The 20,731-nt window shown below is 48.3% G+C and overlaps 5 protein-coding genes across 5 annotated transcripts; 3 read left to right on the plus strand and 2 right to left on the minus strand.

Annotated features, from left to right (window-relative positions):
- Positions 1 to 3,210: 3,210 nt before the first annotated feature.
- On the plus strand, positions 3,211 to 4,685 carry UCRPA7_601 (putative mfs hexose protein; the record flags this gene model as incomplete). The annotated part of the gene is made up of 2 exons (XM_007913195.1): positions 3,211 to 3,231; positions 3,291 to 4,685. The coding sequence occupies 2 exons, from the start codon at positions 3,211 to 3,213 to the stop codon at positions 4,683 to 4,685; spliced, it is 1,416 nt and encodes a 471-aa protein (XP_007911386.1).
- A 2,895-nt stretch (positions 4,686 to 7,580) lies between these two features.
- On the minus strand, positions 7,581 to 9,134 carry UCRPA7_602 (putative diacylglycerol acyltransferase family protein; the record flags this gene model as incomplete). The annotated part of the gene is made up of 1 exon (XM_007913196.1): positions 7,581 to 9,134. The coding sequence occupies one exon, from the start codon at positions 9,132 to 9,134 to the stop codon at positions 7,581 to 7,583; it is 1,554 nt and encodes a 517-aa protein (XP_007911387.1).
- Positions 9,135 to 10,306: 1,172 nt separating this feature from the next.
- Positions 10,307 to 11,354, minus strand: UCRPA7_603 (putative ef-hand calcium-binding domain protein; the record flags this gene model as incomplete). The annotated part of the gene is made up of 4 exons (XM_007913197.1): positions 10,307 to 10,711; positions 10,766 to 10,864; positions 10,921 to 11,247; positions 11,313 to 11,354. The coding sequence occupies 4 exons, from the start codon at positions 11,352 to 11,354 to the stop codon at positions 10,307 to 10,309; spliced, it is 873 nt and encodes a 290-aa protein (XP_007911388.1).
- A 2,595-nt stretch (positions 11,355 to 13,949) lies between these two features.
- Positions 13,950 to 14,922, plus strand: UCRPA7_604 (putative polyketide synthase protein; the record flags this gene model as incomplete). Its single annotated transcript, XM_007913198.1, has 4 exons — positions 13,950 to 14,097; positions 14,181 to 14,530; positions 14,591 to 14,843; positions 14,891 to 14,922. 4 exons carry the CDS (start codon positions 13,950 to 13,952, stop codon positions 14,920 to 14,922), a joined length of 783 nt encoding a protein of 260 aa, XP_007911389.1.
- Positions 14,923 to 17,737: 2,815 nt separating this feature from the next.
- Positions 17,738 to 20,259, plus strand: UCRPA7_605 (putative polyketide synthase protein; the record flags this gene model as incomplete). Its single annotated transcript, XM_007913199.1, has 3 exons — positions 17,738 to 19,265; positions 19,323 to 19,336; positions 19,417 to 20,259. The coding sequence occupies 3 exons, from the start codon at positions 17,738 to 17,740 to the stop codon at positions 20,257 to 20,259; spliced, it is 2,385 nt and encodes a 794-aa protein (XP_007911390.1).
- Positions 20,260 to 20,731: the final 472 nt, after the last annotated feature.

Raw genomic sequence — 20,731 nt, forward strand, 5'->3', positions numbered from 1 at the left:
TTTAATCGTCGGCTTCAATGCCAACATTCAGCTCTGGCAGTCTGCGTCGGATCTGCTCCTCGAACTTAGACTCATAGAATATATGAAGGCTGATGGGTCCTCAACTCAACACCGTCTGTCTGAAGAAGAGAGACACCGCATCGATTCACTTTACGTGAGGTTTGCCACGTGTCTCGACAGCCTGCCGCCATATTTGCAGCCTGACAGCCTTCTATCTCACGGCGAGCAAACTGGCTTGAGGAGGCAATTCTCAATCCAGTCCACCAACCTTCAAGTCACATACCACTGTCTGCGGATGGTCATCACGCAGCGGTTCGAGGAGATTGATTATTTTAAGCCGGACTTGGAATCAGCCGATATGCTAATCTTAAGAAAAACCGACATCGCTCGGGACATGCTTCGTATTATACGCGGTGCCCCATTTTGGGCTTTGCAGGTGAATGGAGAGCCATGTGTATGTCACAAAACTAACTTAAGTCCGGAGTTCAACATCTGTAACTAACATGCTTCCAGGTAGAGAAAATTCGACTTATAGGGGCCAGCTTGTTGGCAATCATTCATTTGAATGAGACATCTCCTCTATCGTCTCGAGCTCGTAACGATTTTACCATTCTTTTGGATATCCTTGCTAGACTAGACTCGAAGGCATCGGACACTCTTCGTAGTGGGTCTTCTTGGACTGTATAATTATGTACTCAATGGATGGCTGATGTAAACTTGATGAGAAATCTATCTGTGTACTTGCTGCTGAAACCTGTTTCATGAAAGATGTCCTGTAACCGTTGTATACCTCTTTAGTCTAAAGAATGTGAATGTAATACATCTTTTAGAGTAATACATAGGAAGAAGCTTCTGAAAAGCGAGGGAACAATCTAGAGCTAGTGCCTTAGACTCTACGATTCATTCTGTCATCAAACAGTCCCTTAATGGCCAAAGCTGATAGCTTCGGCGTTCGTTCCAGCGTATCGTAGTCCGTGTAGGTTACTCCAAACCGAACCCCATATCCATCGGACCATTCTGATATAGCATGAGCTTCCATCCATTTGTAGATTGCATAGAGAGGCTGACTTACCTAGATTATCCATTAATGACCATGCGAAATATCCTGAGATAACGGCAGAATCTTCTTTTATCGCCTGACTGATAGCATCGAGATGGGTTTCATAATAACGAATACGATAATGATCCTTTACAGATTCCTCGCGCGTCATCTTGTCCTCTCCTGGGCAAGGGCACCCGTTTTCTGTGATGTAAATTGGTTTGCCATATCGATGATAAATGCGAGCAAGATGTTTGCGAAAGCTATGCGGTGACGATCGAAGCCAGTGAACGCCGCTTTTTTCACCAATGGACACTCCCTCCTTGTTCTCCTGCAATTCCTCTAAATTTCCCATGAAATCATTCACGGACGCCGGTTCTGTGCGATGACGAGCATACTGAGCAGTATAGTAGTTCATGCCATAAAAGTCGACCTGAGCCTCTCGAAGTAGAGCAAATTCTGGATCCGAAAACTTAGGTAACCTCTTACCGAGCTGGTCTCGCATGCATTCAGGGTAGTCTTTCGCCAAACTTGCAATAGTTAGTATTGATATACTTCATAAGATGGGTGATATTGTTTTCTCTCACAGCATGGGGTTTGCAAACCAGCCTATGTGAAACTCCATTCGACGTTCTGCAGCAGCGATATCGCGCTCGTCAGAACCGTCCCAAGGTTCATAGTAGTCCCCGTTCAAAGAGACTCCTATCCTGCCACCTTGTCGAAGTCGAAAATCCTTGTTGTATGCTGCAACTGCACGAGCATGACTGAGAATCAGTGACTTGCCAACGGTCCAAGGTTCGGTGGTGGTGTCTCCTTCGGTCGACTGGGCGTTGATGCTGCTCCGGCCTGGAGCATTGATCCCTGTCGCATACCCCTTTTCACTGTCAGAGCAACTCGTACATTTGCCTCGGATCTGTCACTTACAAAAATGGAGATAATCCATGGCTCATTCAACGTGATCCAATTTTGTACCCGATCTCCAAATTTTTCGAAGCATAATCTGGCATAGTGTTCGAAATCCTTCTGCGACTCTTCAACATCGAGCCAGCCACCATATCGATCATGTAACCCTTGGGGTAGATCCCAATGGTACAAGGTCACCCATGGTGTGATGCCTCTCGCGAGAAGAGAGTCTATTAATTTGTTGTAGAAGGCGATACCTTCCTCACTGATGGCATCATTCCTACCGCCTAGAGGGATAATCCTTGACCAGGAGAGTGAGAATCTGTATGCCTTTGCGCCATATCGTGATAGAAGATCAAAATCCTCTTCATATCGATTATAGTGATCACAGGCTACGTCGCCGTCGGCACCCTTGGTGCGGGATGGTTCCAGATGGCAGAATGTATCCCAAATGCTTTTGCCACGTCCTCCGACTTCTGTGGCTCCTTCAACCTGATACGCAGCGGTTGCGAAGCCCCATTCGAAGTTTGGAGGCAGAGAAGACGATGTAGTTGATCCCATTTTGTTTGTTAATCCGAATCGTGTTAGATGTCTTCAAGCGTTTGTGTTCGGATGTTGAACAGATTTGCGGGATGTCTGACAAAACAATCAGGAGACAAATATCACTAATTCTTTCCTGTTACTTCAACGAAGGCATAGCTCTTCAAATTCGACATCTTTTGAAGCAAAATATGAGGATCAAGGACATTGCGGATGCTCTGTGGACCAACTATGGCGATCATCTGCGAAGCTAATTTCTAAGTGGATCAACATCACGCGAGTATTAGTGGAATTTCGCCGACAGATTTCTCCGCTGATCCACGTCTCCCTCTCTCCATTTCCCCGATTCCCCGTGAGGACTATGTTAGCCCCATGGGGAGATGCTCTAGACATGGCGGACTCTTGAATCCTCGTCAGATCAATCATGCAAACCCTGCAGGAAGTGTGGGATGGCCTCTGAGTCTCCTTAAACATATAAACCCCGCGATTCTCTCGTTCTTGAGTTGCTTGTATAGTCAGCAGGAAGACACGCTTTCAAGAAACCTCCCCACACTTTCTCCTTTCCTGTATCGAACACACCAGCCATGGCTCCAGCTGTCGCCCGAGCTGCTGCCCGTGCAGTGGATGACATTGAGTCACCAATTGACCTCAAGATTATCCCGTCATTCTATCGCCGCAAGAATGGTATTCTGCTCTATTTCCTTTTGACGTCCTCGCTCATAGCAAGTATGGCTCTGGGGATCGACGGCGTAAGTCCTCATCTTTCTATTACACTTGTCTGACATGGGGTTAATGTTGTTGAAAACAGTCTATGACCAATGGAATGCAAGCACTCCAGTCTTGGCAGGAGCGCTTCGGATATCCGACTGGCTCTAAACTCGGTTTCTTTGGGGCAGCCAACGCTATCGGAGGTGTTGTGCCGTTCCTGTTCCTTAGCTGGATCGGCGATGTTTTTGGACGTCGTCTGCCTACAATGCTGGGATCTATCGTCATCATCGCTGGTGTCTTGGTTGAGTTCTTCGCAACATCTTTGGATATGTATATTGGGGGAAAGATCGTCCTCGGTATCGGATCGTCGCTTATCCAGATGGGCGCACCAGTGCTCGTTACCGAACTCAGTCATCCTAAAGAGCGTGTACAGATCACCACCTTTTACAATACCTCTATTGTGCTTGGTTATGTGATTGGTGCATGGGCAACTTTTGGAGCCTACCGTATCGACAGTCAGTGGTCGTGGAGGCTCCCAACACTGATTCAGCTCATACCCTCTGCTTACCAAGGGTCTCTGATCTACTTCTGCCCGGAATCACCTCGTTGGCTCATTGCGAAGGGTCGTCTTGAAGAGGCCAAGGCTATTCTTGTCAAATACCATGGAGAGGGTGACCCAAATTCCGAACTTGTCGACTTTGAGTGCACGGAGATTCAACACGCCATTAACAAGGAAGCTGAGGCCAACATGACATGGAAAGAGTTCTTCTCCTCAATCCCGAATCTGAAGAGGATCTCGTTGTGCTTTGCCACAGCGGTTTTCAGCCAGTCAAGCGGAAATCTGCTTGTATCAAACTATCTCACCCAGATTCTGAAGGACACCGGCCTGAAGACACAATACGAAATCACACTTGTCAATGGAATGGTCACGTTGTGGCAGTATATCGTCGCCATTGGAGTCACCTTGGTGATTAATAGATTCAAGCGGCGATTTTTCTTCGTCACTGGATCAGCGGGTGTTCTTGTCACCTTCATCGTTTGGACGATCGGCTCTCAGCAGTACATCGAAAAGGGCTCATTGCCTGCTGGTCGGCTTGTTCTCGCATGCATTTTCATATTCCAGGGGTTCTATACATTGGCATGGACGAATCTGATAGTCACATACCCTCTAGAGATCGTAACATATCAGATGCGTGCGAAGACGTGGGCCTTTGTTCTCCTCACCATCCAGGTTGCTTCCATCTTCGGCTCCTACGTCAACCCAATCGGACTCGAGAATATCAGCTGGAAGTTCTACATCTATTATTGTATCTGGGTGGCAATTGTCTTCCTGATTGTATACTTCTTCTTCGTGGAAACGGCCGGACCTACACTCGAAGAGTTAACATATCTCTTCGAAGGAAAGGAAGAGAAGCGCCGGATGAAAGAGAACCTGGAAGCAAAGCGCGATGTTTCGCATGATGACCAACTTGGAGATAACAAGGAGGTGGCGTAGATATTGAGCGTACAAATTAAGTCAAACCCTCAGATAACAAGACCAGAGCACCATGGACAAGACCGCCGAGTGCTCAGATAGAAGATCTGAAGCTGTTGGGCCACTTTGTCATGCAATATAAGTAGTCTTTTAACCATAAAGCATAGGCTTGAATGCTATCCATAACAACCCTTCAACATGAGAGATAATATCGAAATTTGTTGAACTTTGGTCTATTTTGTGGTAAATAAGGACCTAAGAGCACTCTCCTCAAAAAACTTTCTGTCTTTCTCCCATCCTTTGATAATCAGATCCCTGCCAACCGTCAAACCAGCAATGATTGCTTCGAGAGGAACCACCCTAGGTCCTTTACGGGGACGTCTGTTGTACCAGCTGACTAAATGCACGCCTACGTAAATAGCAGTTCTAAAAGCCACCTCGTCATTCAACTCGCCGTAGCCGTCGATTACTCCTTCCATTACTTTGACTGCATTGTCTAGATTATTGTAGATCTTCCGCTCATAAAGGTCACCGATAATTTGGCCTAGGTCATAGGATCTGTGGCCAAACTGAGCGAATTCCCAGTCAATGATGAATAGTTTGTTCTTCGTGTCCAACGGCGACGCCGCTTGCCATGGTGCAGTTGGAAGTAAAACACTGATCGATTAAGATAAGTACAAAATTTAACATTGTCATTGAATCTAAAGAAATTGACTTACTTTCCTGACCAGAAGTCACCGTGTACAAGGCCCCAACCTTCGTCAATATCTGTAGATGGCTTCTGAAAGTCATTTGCCATGGCATATTGGAAGGGTACCAACGTCTTTTGGTGACCGACCAACAATTCTGGAAAGTCATCAAGTACCCTCAAAAAGCTTCCGTAGGTTTGACAATATTTCACTTTCCTCATAGGATTGTTTTGCCACATTTGTGCCCGCAGGGCAGCTTGCTCAGGTGCCGTGCCCCAATCGTGGAATGATCGAAGCCAGAATCCCAGGTCATGACCAATCATAGCTAGATTAGCGTGCGATATGGAATTTTCACCATGTGTCGATAACAAAATCGATTTCAGTCCATCAGTATCATGGAAGTCTTCCAGAAGCTGGGTATTAGTTTCGCGATCGAAATGACGCAATTGCGGTGCCTTGATCTGAGTTGAATTTAAAGGAGGCGAAAAGTGAGCAAGCGATTGTAGCAAGACCGTCCCAAAAACCTGTCAGGAACCTCACTTATGAGATATCTATTCTTATCACAGTACATCCAGTCATGGAACGGGAAGCTTACCGGTGTATCCATCGGGATGTTGCTGGGAATAGACTCAGCTGATAATTTGATTATAATACTTCTACCTGCATTTCCATCTTCAGGAGGGAAGGGCTGAAGTAAAATGCCGCGGTAAACATAGTTGCCTGGTCTACTGGCTAGCGGCAGCAACGAAGAGCAAGCATATGGAGTTCCTCCTAGCTGCTGTAAAATTTGCTTTGATATAGAGTCCAAGTCTACTTGCTCGGGAGCCGCCATTTTGTCAAAGATATTTCTAGATGAGAAATGCAGTATTCTTAAATAGTCAAGAGAGAACGACTCGAGCCATCAAATCCGGAGGACCGACGGACATGTCAAGCGCTGGGTACTTACAATGTGCAGCCTGATTTGTCCAACGCTTGCCCATGCAAGGAAGGTGCCCGGTCGGCTACTCCATAAGCGAGTCTCATTATTGGTCTGAGTTTGGAATTCTTTCCAGTAATTATATGGGTATATTGCGACATCTGTAGACAAACTTCTTGGAGCACTTGTCATAGGATAGCTCAGTAACACAGTCCTCATGCGCATCAAACAACCCACTCGTTATACATTCAGCATCTTTCTATCCTCGGGTAGTATACAAAAGGGCTTGTGGTTCTCCCAGTGTTTCTTCTGGCAATTCTGAGCACGGATCAATATTACTTCATCGGTCCGTGGGGAAATGGAATGTACGACTCACGTCATCGCAATACCAGGCGGCTTTACAGGTCAAGCATTGCATTGGCTTCTTTCCAGTATTTTCTGCAATATTTCCGCAAGCGAAACAACTGAAAATTCTTAGCAACAACACTGGCAGCGAGGCGAATTGCGTAACTTTACCTGGGTTCTTGAAAATTCCGGGGCATTCCTGCCTTATAATCATCCAGTGCTGCAAGAAACTGGCGTTTCCCGGGGCCTCGAAACCAATCGCCATACATCGACATGATGTAGCCTTCGTTACACACAACCTTAGGTACAAGCTCACGCAGGTGTTGCATGTCATCGTCCCGGATCTTTGCACCAGCCCGCATCATGAGCGCCCCGACAATGATGAGACGGTATTCTCCCTCATCTTCGTTTTCTCTGGCTTTATACGTGTCGAATAACCTGTCACCAAGCCCAGAGTCAAGTTTGTTGCGAATACCGTCAACAAGCTCTGGAAGCTCTTTCTCTACATACTTCCCTGGATTAATAGTGAATCTTAGCAGCAGGCGTCGAAAACACGGTCCACAGTTAGGCATATTCATGGCCTTGGGGGGCGGGGGAGCAATCGTTGGGGCCACCGTTCCTGTATTAGTTATCTGTGGATTCTTTCTACTTGGCCAACTCTGAAAGACATCAACTGCAGCATGTAAATTGTATCTTTTCTAAAGTAATTGTTAATTGTTTAGTCCATTATATATCGCAATACAAAGTAGTCTCATTCACGAGCTCTTGCGCTCAACTTTAATGGGTGCGTCCTACTTAGTACCAGTCCTATCCAACAATTACCTCTCCGTAAGGCCTGTCCTCGCGCTTTAACAATCATAACCGATTCTTGATACTTACCGAACGTAACTGATTGAAAGTTTCACTTTCAAATCGTAACAATAAAAGCACACAAGTAGAAAGAATATATCTGGGACCACTTTAACCCTAACAGGCAACACCCCCCTTTTCAAAATAATATCCTGGGACAGCTAGCTGTGCAAGGTGGACAATCCGATCATGGGCAACAACACGGCCTTCGCCGTGCTGCTGGCATGTTCTCGCTAGCTCTTCTGCTCTCAGTCGCATTTCTCCATCACCAACTACGCGCTTCAGCGCGCTTTCCAACTCAGTAGTTTTCGCTCGCGGAGCTGCCTGCTTATTGGCGAAGACGCCAATAGAGAGATACTCAACGCGCGCGGCATACTCGTAGGTGTCCCACCAGGCTGCCAGCACAACCTGCGGCACGCCAGCACGGCAGCATTCAAAGTAGGTATTGGCGCCGCCGTGGTGGACTTGGACTGCGATCCGGCCAGTCTCAAGCAATGCCACCGGGTCCGGCTTTAGCCAGGCTTGCATGCGAATACGGCCGGATGCTACATGTTCCCCAAACACAGCTTCCACCTCGTGCTGCTGGTCGCTCCGGAGCATGATCTTCCATAAGATCTGTATATCTGAAAAGCAACTCAATGTAGTAAGGAGCGCTCGTGCTACTTCGATTGCGAGCTCGAGATCCATGCTATAATGCGTGCCAAGGTTGACAAGTATCGTGCGCTTTCCAGCGACTTGAATCCATGAGCTCAGCTCTGGATCGAGCTCGGCCACTGGGTGCACCGGAAGCACTATGGGGCCGCATCCTGTGGTCGTAGGCCGTACGCCCATGGAGAAGTCAAGCTCGGGAAGGGAAGGGCAAATGATGGCCGCAGCCTTCTTGTACGCATCAACTATTGGAATTGGGCCTCGGAGCCCATGCTTGTGTCGGCCCTTGGTGACAGTGGCTAGGCGCGATTTCTTGTCAAGTGCGGCGCCGACGATCACAAAGAGCATACGAAGCCAGAAATAGATATTGATCGGGATGAGTGACCATGGTAGTGGGTATGGGAAGGCTGATGAGAGGGCTGGATATTTCCATAGGATAGCCAATCGCGGTTGCAAATATTGCTCGAAGTCTTTGAATGAATTCGGTGACAGAATACTGAATGGAATGCCAAGCTCGTTACAGGCATCAATACCTGGATTGCAGCCTTGTTCAGCAAGAACGAGCGCTGGTTTGACGGTAAGTATGGTTTGTTTGGCGTAGTTCTCAGTTTCCATATATTCGTCAACTGTATACCGTATGAAAAACTCTGCCAGGCGGCGGTAAGATGCCACGGCACCCTTAAAGCCCGGGGCATGGGGCAATGTGTGCGCGATATGATCGCGGTGACATGTCTCTGCCACTGAAAGTCCTGGGATGGTGTGGAATGTAAGACTCGGCCTTTCGACCTTGTCTTCCAGGGAGAGGGTCCGCTCCTCGTCAGTAAACGCAACAGTGAAGGGCCGCGGGTAAGAGTTTGCGTGCGTGATGAAAAGTTCTTGGACTCGTTTCTTCAACGGCGAATATGATGCTAAGTGAATCTCATACCGGTCACGAACTAGGAACTCATGGATGGTGGCTAGTATGACATTTGCCTGACCCCATTCGCTGTTCGTAAAAAACAACAATGCCTTTCGATTCTCCATAATGATCTCTTTCTTTGATGAATGAGAATTTCTACAGTAAACAAAGACCAAAATGAGAAATCGCCGCCAGACACGGCAACAAGTACGTCCAAACCTGCATGTGTGGCGTTGTGTTTATCAGCGGCAAGCAATACTTCATAGTGAGTGAGGCAGGTAACTACCGATACTACCTAGTAGAACACACCTACCAAATTGGTAGGGTCTCGACCATTGTCACACGCAGCATCGTTGCAGAACTTCATATGACCGATGCGGCGGACATCTGTAGATGTTGGTTAGCTAGACCCCTGGTGTATGTCTTATTTCCTTAGCCTGCAGGGGTTCGATGGCCCTGAGCTAGTTGTGGTAGAGCTGTGGCCAACCAAAGCAAGATCCGAAGAATAACAGACGTACACCATCACGACCTACGGAAGAGACATGATTGGACATGAGATGGAAGAGCCGAACGTGCGTGAATACTCTATATATTCCCACCTCGAGGAAAATGCCACTTCGCTCGTTAATACGGTCTAGATCTACATTAAAATGAGCTGATAAGACCGGCATCTCTCCTCTACACGTATTGATTCCACTTTATCTCGCTGGCCGTTTTTATCGAATCTGGGGTTGTGGGCCCTTCCGGGTTGTCTTCACATGTGCTCGGTCGGGATTGTTTCAAAAGGCAGGGATGCCAAGCCTTCGACGACGCTAAGGTGCCTTGCCAGTTGCGTCCAGATAACAAGCCCTTTATAGGAAGCTAAGGATCTGGCCGAGATTCCCACCGACCAAATTTGACAATACGTAAGATAGTGAGTGATGCTCAGACTGAAACAAACCCATGTTAGAGCCTGGCCTATAGACCATACACGTGAAGGAGATCCGTTCATTCATTATCGTGCATTGTCCTTCATTGCAACCAGCATATTACAAGTAGACCCATCTGGTAACATCGGCTCGTATTCAACCAGTAAAAACACTTTTGCTTTCATTCAAAGCATGCTTAGATGGCAAGGAGTTGAGTTATAGAGTGTGTAAACTGGGTTTCATCCGTGATTTTTTTCACTACTATTCAATGGTTTGCATAATCCAGAAGACTATTCTAAATATGGACTGTCTACAAACTCGCTGCTTCTAGGTCATCTTGTACATTGGAATGAAATACGAATGAAATTGACAATGTAGTATGCTCACTATCAGGCAGCGCCTACGGGCAAAGTGACGGCAGCTACTACTGAGCCCTTGATATCGCGTTGCTCACCACTATTTCCCACTTCATCAGGTTTGACATCAACAAGCTTGATTGTGCTGTTGTCCCAGGTTTCTGTTTTCTTCGTCAACCGAGCTATGGCATCGACCAGCTCTTGAATGGTGCGAGCGTCCCGCGGTACGGTGTGTCCCTTGCCGTGATCGAAGAGCTCAGCCGAGTCTTCGTCACACATGTTGAATAGAGCCATAGCACCAAGTATGTAAGGATCACTACACCCGACAATGTGAAGGGACGGCACATCAATGACATCTTCACATTCATCTGCGAGTAGCACTCGAACCTTACCATCAGCCAAAGATAGTGGCGGCCATCCTGCAAAAAAGATCGCTCGCTAATTTTCTCATCAGCAAATGTAGAAGAAACGCGAATACTATGGCACACTAACCTTGATTCGCCTTGGCCGACCTTGTTTCTCCCACCTGTCACGCTCTTCTAGGATGAGACTCGCCGCCGTGGTTGCCCCCTCTGAGTAGCCTAAGATACCCTGAAACATTATGAGCTTAATTCGCGATTATTTGGAGGTAGTCACAGGACACTCACCTCAATTTCTGGGTCTTCGTCTATGATATCAAGAAGCATTTGTAGAGTCTTGCGGACGCTCTCTACAGCACTCGCTGCATCGTTGCCCATCAACGCTCTCATTGTCTCTTCGGCACTAGTGCCTTCTGGAAAATCTCGAATCTTATCGATGAGATCAAACGCATCCATTCCATCATAGTCGATGAAGCGGAACAGGGGCCCTGCCCCAAAGTAGTCCTCGAATCCAGGAGGAGGTGTGGCCTTGTAGGCGCCCTGGGTCCACCGAAACTGAGCAGTACCTCTCTTTTCGGCTTCCGCTACAAATGGGCCAAGCTGGACCTGAAAGTTCTATATTGAAGTCAACTTAATGTGTTTGTGGCAGAATCAAGAACGTGACTAGCACCGTGTCATACCTTGGCACTGCCATAGGCACCTGGAAGACAGAGAAACTTCATAGTTGCGGGATGGATGTTTTGAAGGAAACTATCTGTGTCTATGCTGGTTGCAAGTTTGCGACTTGTTTAGCTATGGCATTCACCGGCAAAGCCTTGATTGCCTTTTCTACAAGTTCAAGACCTCAGTGGGGAAATGCTCGGTCATTTGAAAGCACATGGAGAGATCATCGGAAACTACAGGTGAGGAGGGCAATCTAGTCGGCAGACAAAAATGGTACAATGTAGAGCATCAATGTCGTCGACGTCGACCCACATACCAGGGTAGCCTTTATCTCCAAAGTAACATCACATGGCCGATCATAACTGAAACAAGTCATGATAGGCAATAGTTTCTACCATGCACATGCGCTCGACTGTTTCCCATTCACCTGCCCGAAACGCCGCACGCAGGAACGCGCATTGCCCGACACGTGAAGAATCAGGCTCCGGCATTGGAGTCTAGATCGCCCTGTCGCATTTTCCTCCCCAACCCTCGATATTGATGGGCAAAAACCAGGTTGATGATGCAGGAAATTGGCGCTGCGCCAGTCGTCGTGGGGGTCGCATCCGGATCTGCCCCGCGGCATACCTTTGACATTTAGACCTTCCTGGAAGGGTCTGCGAGATAGAGAAACAAGGCGACAGATGTGTGTCGGCGGCTTTATCACGGAGTGTAACGCAACCCATTCTTATCTCAATGTACAAGATGGTCGCTCCTACATGACCTTGCGACAGTGCGCTTGTGGATTAGAGTGCATGTCTGTGTGTTAACCGGTTAGCATGTGGAGATTGTGAAGGACGCTCACTACGTGGTTGAGTACGGACTAGGACTGCAAAATGGCCACGGGGACCGTGTTGGTGAGAGATTAGATAGTTCAATTATGATCCCCATTCGTTCCTGGGCGTGTTGGCCTAACAGCCCCCCTGGCAAGGCTATCAGTGTTGCACGAAACAGAGTTACATCTCAGCTGAACCGAGGTTAGCCTCATGCAAATCGTTTTCAAGAAAGGATTGAACCCTGATTGAAAGCGGCCTAGTAGCTCGGCAACTGGGATGAAAGCAATGTCCTTCAAGCACACCATGCAGTAGTTCGTCTCTGACTGCCGATAGCTAGTGAATGTCGACTCCGACTCGATGGGGGGTGCGGCCTGTTAGACGAACCCCACCTCCATCGCGCGCCCCCAGCAGCCTTCCATCCGATGGACATAGATACAACGCCCAGGTGTGAAGATCTGTGGGCTAACATTGCGATGCGTGAGGGGATTAGAGTGAAGTTCAAGATTGTACTTGGAAGATCGCAGATAGAGTCCACTGGTGCTACCGCTGTGCATGCTTGAGGAGAGGCGTTTATGTAGTTACGTGTACTCATTGGCCTATCCTAGTCTACAAGGAATACAAACACGAATGCGAGACCACAAATGCTGTGACCCTAGAGTCACCTACTGTATCGCTTCTGTATGAAGCAAGCGGCGAGGCTTAAAGAGGAATGTTCAAACGCATATCCTTTGCTCGCCGATTTATCAGATATAAACCCCATGTTGCTCCACTGACCCCTGATATTGATGACTTGACCACCCGACTACTGAAACTTTCTCTTCTGCTAGCCTGAGGGCTTTTCGAAGCCGCAAAATCAATCTTCTTGAACAAGTTTTGCACTCATATATAGTCCCACATGGCGACTACAGCCAACAACCACATCAATGGTAGTCTCGCCAGCGAGGGTGTCTCAGCGAGAAGGGACACGATGGGGGACGTACATAGCCATACGATAAAGGAGCAGCAGCTCATGCCTGTTGCAATTGTGGGCATGGCGTGCCGTCTTTCCGGGGGTGTCTCAACTCTTGACGAGTTCTGGGAGATGATGTCTCGTGCCCGATGCGGCTGGTCAGAAATCCCCGAGGAACGCTTCAGTAAGAATGCTTATCATCACCCGAATCCAGCAAAGATGGGGACCTTTAATACCGTTGGTGGCTACTTCCTGGAACAGGATCCAGCAATGTTCGATGCACCATTCTTCAACATAACACAGGCTGAAGCGGAAGCAATGGGTAGGTCTTCAACTGACTTCCTTTTGTTTCAAGGGCGGAGTTTTGCAACTCTTGCACGCACGCTCCTCTAATCTTGTTTCATCCCGCTAATGATAGCATTTAGACCCACAGCAAAGGCTTCTGCTTGAATGTGCATACGAAGCTATTGAGAACGCCGGCATTCCTAAGGAGCGCCTCGTTGGACAGAAGGTCGGCGTTTTTGTCGGCGGCGCTGCCTCTGACTACCGCCTGGGGACTCTGCGAGATTTAGAGCATACTCCAATGTTTGATGCGACAGGCAATCACCAATCTATCATGTCTGGCCGTATTTCGCATTATTTTGATTTGCGTGGGCCGAGTTTTACCGTAGACACTGCGTGCTCATCCTCCCTGTATGCGTTGCATCAAGCCGTACAGAGTATTCGCAATGGAGAATCCGAGCAAGCAATTGTCGCGGCTTGTCACTGGAATCTCCAGCCCGGCGACTGGGTGTCTATGTCTTTGTCTAGGTCGGTTGACCTTGAACCTTGAAATGATTTGTACAAATAATGCTAACAATTATGTTGAAAGGCTATTTTCCGATCAAGGCATGACATACGCCTTTGATAACAGAGCTAAGTCTGGGTTCGCGCGAGGAGAGGGAGCCGGAGCGCTGATTCTGAAGCCACTTGCCCAAGCCATCAAGGACAATGATAAGATTCGGTCAGTTATCGTAAACACTGGGGTCAACCAAGATGGTAGGACTGTGGGTAGGTCTACATTTCGCCGCGGGCCATGAGCTAGCTCTGACACATGTTCAATGTTGATATTTCTGACATAGGAATTACCTCTCCCAGCGGCAAGGCTCAAGAACAGCTCATGCGAGAGGTGTATGCACGTGCTGGTATCACTCCTCTAGATGCTGGCTTCGTTGAGGCGCATGGAACTGGCACCAAGGTTGGAGACCCGATTGAGGCTACTGCAATTAACAGTGTGTTTGGCGATGGCCGTACCACTCGAGCACCTCTGTACATTGGCTCCGTCAAGAGCAATGTAGGACACCTGGAAAATGCAAGCGGTGTCATATCAATTATCAAGGCCACTATGATGCTCGAGAAAGGCTTTGTGCTGCCCAATACCAACTTTCAAACTCCCAACCAGAACATACCCCTGGCTAAATGGAACATGAAGGTTGGTAGAAACTTAATATTCACGTTCTGCTGTCAAGAATGTTGCTAATTCTAATCCTAGGTTCCCACTCTACAGCGGCCATGGCCGGCCAACAAGAAATATATAAGTGTCAACAACTTCGGATTTGGTGGTTCAAATGCACACTGCGTTCTAGAGCGTGGTCCTTCGCACCTCCAACCTGGTCAGAAGAAGGCAAACTTGGACCCTCGACAGCGCCTATTTGTGCTCTCTGCCAATGATGAGACATCGGCCAGAAATTTGATGAAACAGCTCAACATTTTTGTAGAGCAGCACCCTGAGGTCTTCCAAAAGGGTCTTCTACGTAATTTGGCATATACACTTGCTCAACGGCGTTCGCAGCTCTCATGGCGTCTCGCTGTTGTCGCTTCTAATGCGTCAGACCTCGCCTCGGCTGTCGCCTCAGCAGACGCCAAACCCCTCCGCGTATCTCAGATGCCTAGAATTACCTTCGTCTATACAGGGCAAGGTGCACAATGGCACGCCATGGGTCGGGAACTTCTTGAGACACATCCTGTCTTTGCTGATACTGTTCGCGCCGCGGATAAGTGTTTAAATGATTTGGGTGCTGACTTCTCTCTTCTTGAAGAGCTTCTCAAGGATAAGGAAACGTCCCAAGTCGGAGATGCCCATATCAGCCAGCCCATATGTTCTGCAGTGCAGCTTGGTCTAACAGATCTGCTTGCCTCTTGGGGCATCAGGCCAACTTCAGTAACTGGGCACTCAAGTGGCGAAATTGGTGCGGCATATGCCGCTGGCGCGCTTTCCCTTGAAGATGCTATGGCAATTGCGTACCATCGCGGACAAGCTGTCATCGCCATGAAAACGCAGCATCCTGAGCTCAGGGGTAGCATGTTAGCTGTCGGTGCTGGTCCCGCGGAGATCTTGCCCCTGACTCAGGACCTGAACGGGGTTGCCGTAATAGCCTGCGAGAATTCGCCAGCCTCCATTACAGCATCCGGTGACGCAAGCGCCATTGATGAACTTGCTGCCAAAATTGAAACCCGGCAGCTCTTCAATCGAAAGCTTCGTGTAGATGTGGCGTATCATTCTCCACATATGAGGTTAGTTGCCGATTATTACCTCGAGGCTATCAGAGGTATTGTACCTGCTTCCGAGGCCAAAGATGGAATAGACTTCTATTCCTCTCTCCATGGCAAGAAAATAGCCTTGTCTGCACTGGATGCATCTTACTGGGTTGATAATTTGACAAATCCTGTGCTCTTCTCAACCTCGCTGAAGGAGCTTTGCCTGAATAGCCCTCCTGATGTGATCGTTGAGGTCGGGCCGCATGGCGCTCTCGAGGGCCCAATCAAGCAAATTCTTAAGGGGATTGGCCAGCAGGCAGCTAGTAGAACTAGCTACTTTCCCACTCTCCTTCGAGGCAAAAATGCTACAATGACGGTTCTGACACTGGCTGGCAATTTATACATGAGGGGCCAGCCTCTTGACTTCACTGGCATTCATCCAGAAGATCCTGGGACAGAGCCGCCTACTATCATATCGGACCTTATTCCATACCCATGGTCTCGGCAGAAGTACTGGTCTGAGTCACGCATATCCCAACAACATCGGAGAAAGCCCTTCCTACGACATGATCTGCTGGGATTGCTAGCTGACTTCTCCAACGAGCTAGCGCCTACATGGCGAAACGTCTTGCGTGTCGATGACATTCCATGGTTACGTGAGCACAAGATGCAATCACTGACCACATTTCCATTCGCTGGCTTCGTTTCTATGGCCATCGAGGCATCAGTTCAACGGGCGGTTCTGCGTCATGTGGACTTTGATCGGTTCAGTATGCGCGAAATTCAAGTCAAACGTCCTCTGTTGATGGAAGACGGGGTTGGCTATGAAGTAATGCTGACCATGTCACGATATGCTGAGGGAACACGTGCATACTCAGATGAGTGGGATGAATTTCGTATCTGTTCCTGGGAGCAGGGTAAAGGTTGGACAGAACACTGTCGTGGCATCATCTCCGTCCGTACTGGTGACGGTACAAACCAAATCAGTTCTGCACATCAGGGTATTGCTTCACGAAAGTTCCATCTAGCTGATGAGCTTTGCAAAGAGGAAGTCGATGTCTCAACCTTCTACCAGGAGCTTGATGCTAAAGGCGCTACCTATGGCTCGGCATTCCGAAAGCTCAGTGCTATCCGCGCTAGCCCGCATCACTGCATTGCGACTATCGATATTGCAGATACAGTCTCCGTCATGCCTATGGAGCACGAATCGGTGTATCACGTTCATCCGGCGTTGCTTGATCAGGTTTTCCAGTTGTCGTTCCCAATCCTTGGGGCTGGGCGCTTTGGCATGGGCACTCTATACATGCCATCAGCTATCCAGGAGCTACACATGAAGCGAACAATCCCATCGGCTGTTGGCCAGAAAGTTCATGTTTGTGGACACGGTCGTCCAGACTTTTGCACACCAAGGGCAACTGACTTTTCTATGGACGCATTGCTTACACCAGATGATGAGCAATCTATCATCAGCTTAAACGGGCTATGCATGACACCTGTTAAAAGTGAAGGCATGATGACAGACGAGCCACGAGAATTATGCTTCAAGTTAAAATGGGAGCCCGCAAATAAGATTGTGGAAGACGCCGATTCCGCAACGAGTAGCTCCATTTCGTCTAGCCTTGCACCAAGCGACAGTGGTTATGTATCACCTATCGACAAGATCTCCGACTTAGACATTAAAGTCGAGGATGTCTCTTGCATTGACAGGTCTATCAATATCACCACCACTGTTGTCCGAGAGTCTGGACTGGATAAAAAGTTGGTGTCTGTAATTGATGTACAAGAGGTCACTGATATTGTCTCACTGTCCGAAGGAAGTGGCAGTGTCAGGGGTACTAGCTCGCTCAGCGATGCTTCGGAACATGATTGGCCTGAAATATCTGTAGCCATCATCGCAGACAAGCAAGACGACGATATAGTCGTGCCATACCTCGTTGATGCCCTTGCTGGCCGGACGGGGAAGCCCGTGCATGTCTACTCGTTGGATGATGTGCCACTTTTAAACGACCTACACGTTGTTCTGTGTGAACTAGACAAGCCAGTACTTTCAGAACCCACCCCTGAAGGATTCTGTCGCATTCAAAAGCTCTTGACTGGAACTGCTGGACTTTTGTGGGTGACTAAAGGGGCATACTTGAATGCCACTAACCCGTCGACAAATATGGCTGTAGGCCTTACTCGGACAGTGCGTTCTGAAACGGCAGCAAAAGCGGCGACGTTAGACCTGGACCCTGCGTCTCAACTAGACAAACATGGCCAAATTGGTCTTGTTCTACAAGCCTTCAATAAGGTGTTTATCGACGATGAGGTCACTGATATGGAATACTCCGAGAAGAACGGTGTCTTGGTTGTACCACGCATTGTCAACGATGAAGAAATGAATCTATTCGTGCACCGTGAGCTCAGTGACTCGGCGCCATACTTACAGGAATTCACTCAGACATCACGGCGTCTCAAGATGGCCATAGGCACGACTGGTGCTCTTGATACGCTGTTCTTCACTGATGAGGATGAACACGCGCTTGGTATGCACGAGGTCGAGATTCAGGTGAAGGCGACAGGTATGAACTTCAAAGACGTGGTTATTGCAATGGGTCAGCTTCCGAGTCCATATATTGGCATTGAGTGTGCGGGCATTGTTTCGCGCATTGGTGCTAATGTTACCACGCTGGCTGTTGGCGATCGTGTTTGTGCTATGACTGAAGGCGCTTACAGCACTGTCGCAAGGTGCCCAGAGACCAGCGCGGCGAAGATCCCCGAGACTATGTCCTTTGAAGTGGCTCCTTCTATCCCTGTGGTATACTGCACCGCCTACTATGGTCTCATTGAATTAGGTCGTCTTTGTGAGGGCGAGAGTGTCCTTATTCACGCCGCAGCCGGCGGCGTTGGTCAAGCCGCTATCCAACTGGCTCAAATGATTGGAGCTAAGGTATTTGCGACCGTTGGCAACCCAGAGAAGAAGAAGTTCATCATGGATGTCTATGGAATCCCCGAAAGCTGTATTTTCTCAAGTCGTGATACTTCATTTGGCCCAGCCATTCGCGAAGTCACGAACGGGGTGGGCGTCGACGTCGTGATTAACTCTCTAGCAGGCGATTTCCTACGTGAAACGTGGGACTGTTTAGCACACTTTGGTCGATTCATCGAGATTGGAAAACGTGATATTACATCTAACACGCGACTTGAGATGGCAAAGTTCAACTATAATGCTACCTTCAGCTCTGTTGACCTGACAGTACTAGCGAAAGAGCGCCCAGCGCACATGGCTCGCACTTTCAACGCCGTTATGCGCTTGTTCGAGAACGCCAAAGTCCAGCCCATAGCACCCATTACTGTCTATGGCATCTCAGAGGTTGAGAAGGCTTTTCGCTTGCTTCAGAGTGGCAAGACTACTGGAAAGCTAGTCGTCATGCCACGCGCTGGCGAGCAGGTCAAGGCCACGCATCTAAAAGACACCAAAACTTTCCTCCACGCCCACAGAACTTACATCATTATCGGCGGAACTGGTGGCTTGGGCCGCTCGTTATCACGATGGATGATTCAAAAGGGCGCTCGCACCATTCTCTTACTGTCCCGGAGCGGCCGCATAGAGGGCGCCGTCGCCGAGCTAGTCAGCGAAATGAAACAAAGTGCTCAAGCTAATATCATCGTGAAAGCATGCGACGTCGCTGAGATAGATAGCGTTACAAGTACGGTTGACTTTTGCGCTCGGGAATTACCCCCTATCGCTGGTGTTATCCATGCAGGCATGGTCCTTAGGGTGAGTTCATTTTCTCCAAGTTCTTGACTCCAGAGAGCAACAAAGTCAGAAGCAGGTTTTCTAACACAAGGTTTACGTAGGATGTTCTTTTCGAGAATATGACCTTCGATGATTATCAGACTGTCATTCGCTCAAAAGTAGCTGGCGCGTGGAATATCCATAATGCCCTCTTGTCTACCCCACTGGAGTTCTTCATCGCTATTTCTTCGGCAGCTAGTATCGTAGGGAATCGAGGTCAAGCAGCCTACGCAGCAGCCAACGCTTTTCTTGATGCTTTTGCACAGTACCGCAGAAAACTTGGTCTTCCGGCCGCGTCTCTCAACCTCACAGCGGTCACAGATGTTGGATACCTAGCCGATCACACCGCCCGCCAGACTGAAGTTATGAAAAATTTAGGCGATGAGAGCATCTGCGAAAACGAGGTTTTGGCTCTCTTCAAAGCAGCTATCACCGGTCCTATGGCATCTGCGTGCGACAATCACTGTCTGACTGGGCTCAAATTGGGAGGGAAGGGCGCAACCCCTGACCAATTGCCTTACTTTGCTGCCGATGCGAAGTTCGATCACTTGCGCAATGCAGTTCTAGCCGCATCATCAGCTGCTGGTGTTGGTTCCGAGGCCAGCGTCTCTATTGGCAGGGCACTTGCACGGGCCAAGTCGCAAGAGGAGGCCATCGACCTTGTTACTACTGGCTTGGCGGGCAAGTTGAGCTCTATCCTGATGGTACCTCAAGAGGATTTGGATCCTGAGACGCCGATTACAAAATATGGCCTCGATAGTCTAAACGCCATTGAGTTGCGTAACTGGATCACCAAGGAGCTAAGCACGAATCTTCAGGTGCTTGAGCTCCTGACCAGTGGCTCTCTGACGAACCTCGCATCGACCATCATCAAGAAGAGGTCTCCAGTGGACACTAAGGCCTAACGTCTTGCAACGATACCACCTCGCGGTGACACCATCCCATTAATACCTCGCAATGCTTTCTTGAATCAAGTAATAATTTGTGTCAAAGATACCCCGCAACTATATTATGGTTTCATTTTGATGTTGTTAGTTTCCTGAGCCAATTTCCTTAAAGCTGGATATACTGAGATAGATATCAATCAACCCTCAATCAAAACTGACTGGATGCTCGAATCTGTAGCAGAGATGGCAGATTCGTGTTATCAGAGAATTGGGTTTCATAATCTATGGCAATAGATCAACAATCTAGTCTTCTCTCTCTACCCCTCTTTGTATGTAATGGCTTAAACAGATTTGTCTTGGCGTGTTAATAAATCACTGATTTTTGTTGGTTAATTATCAATAAGTTCCCAGTTATGTAGCAAAAATTGCTTGTAGACCTATAAGCACCAAGCAAATTGTCATGTGAAAATAACATCACTCTCTTCTCCTA

Source organism: Phaeoacremonium minimum (genome assembly GCF_000392275.1).
Source record: "Phaeoacremonium minimum UCRPA7 unplaced genomic scaffold PA7_03_scaffold_39, whole genome shotgun sequence".
NCBI classification, from domain to species: Eukaryota; Fungi; Ascomycota; class Sordariomycetes; order Togniniales; family Togniniaceae; genus Phaeoacremonium; species Phaeoacremonium minimum.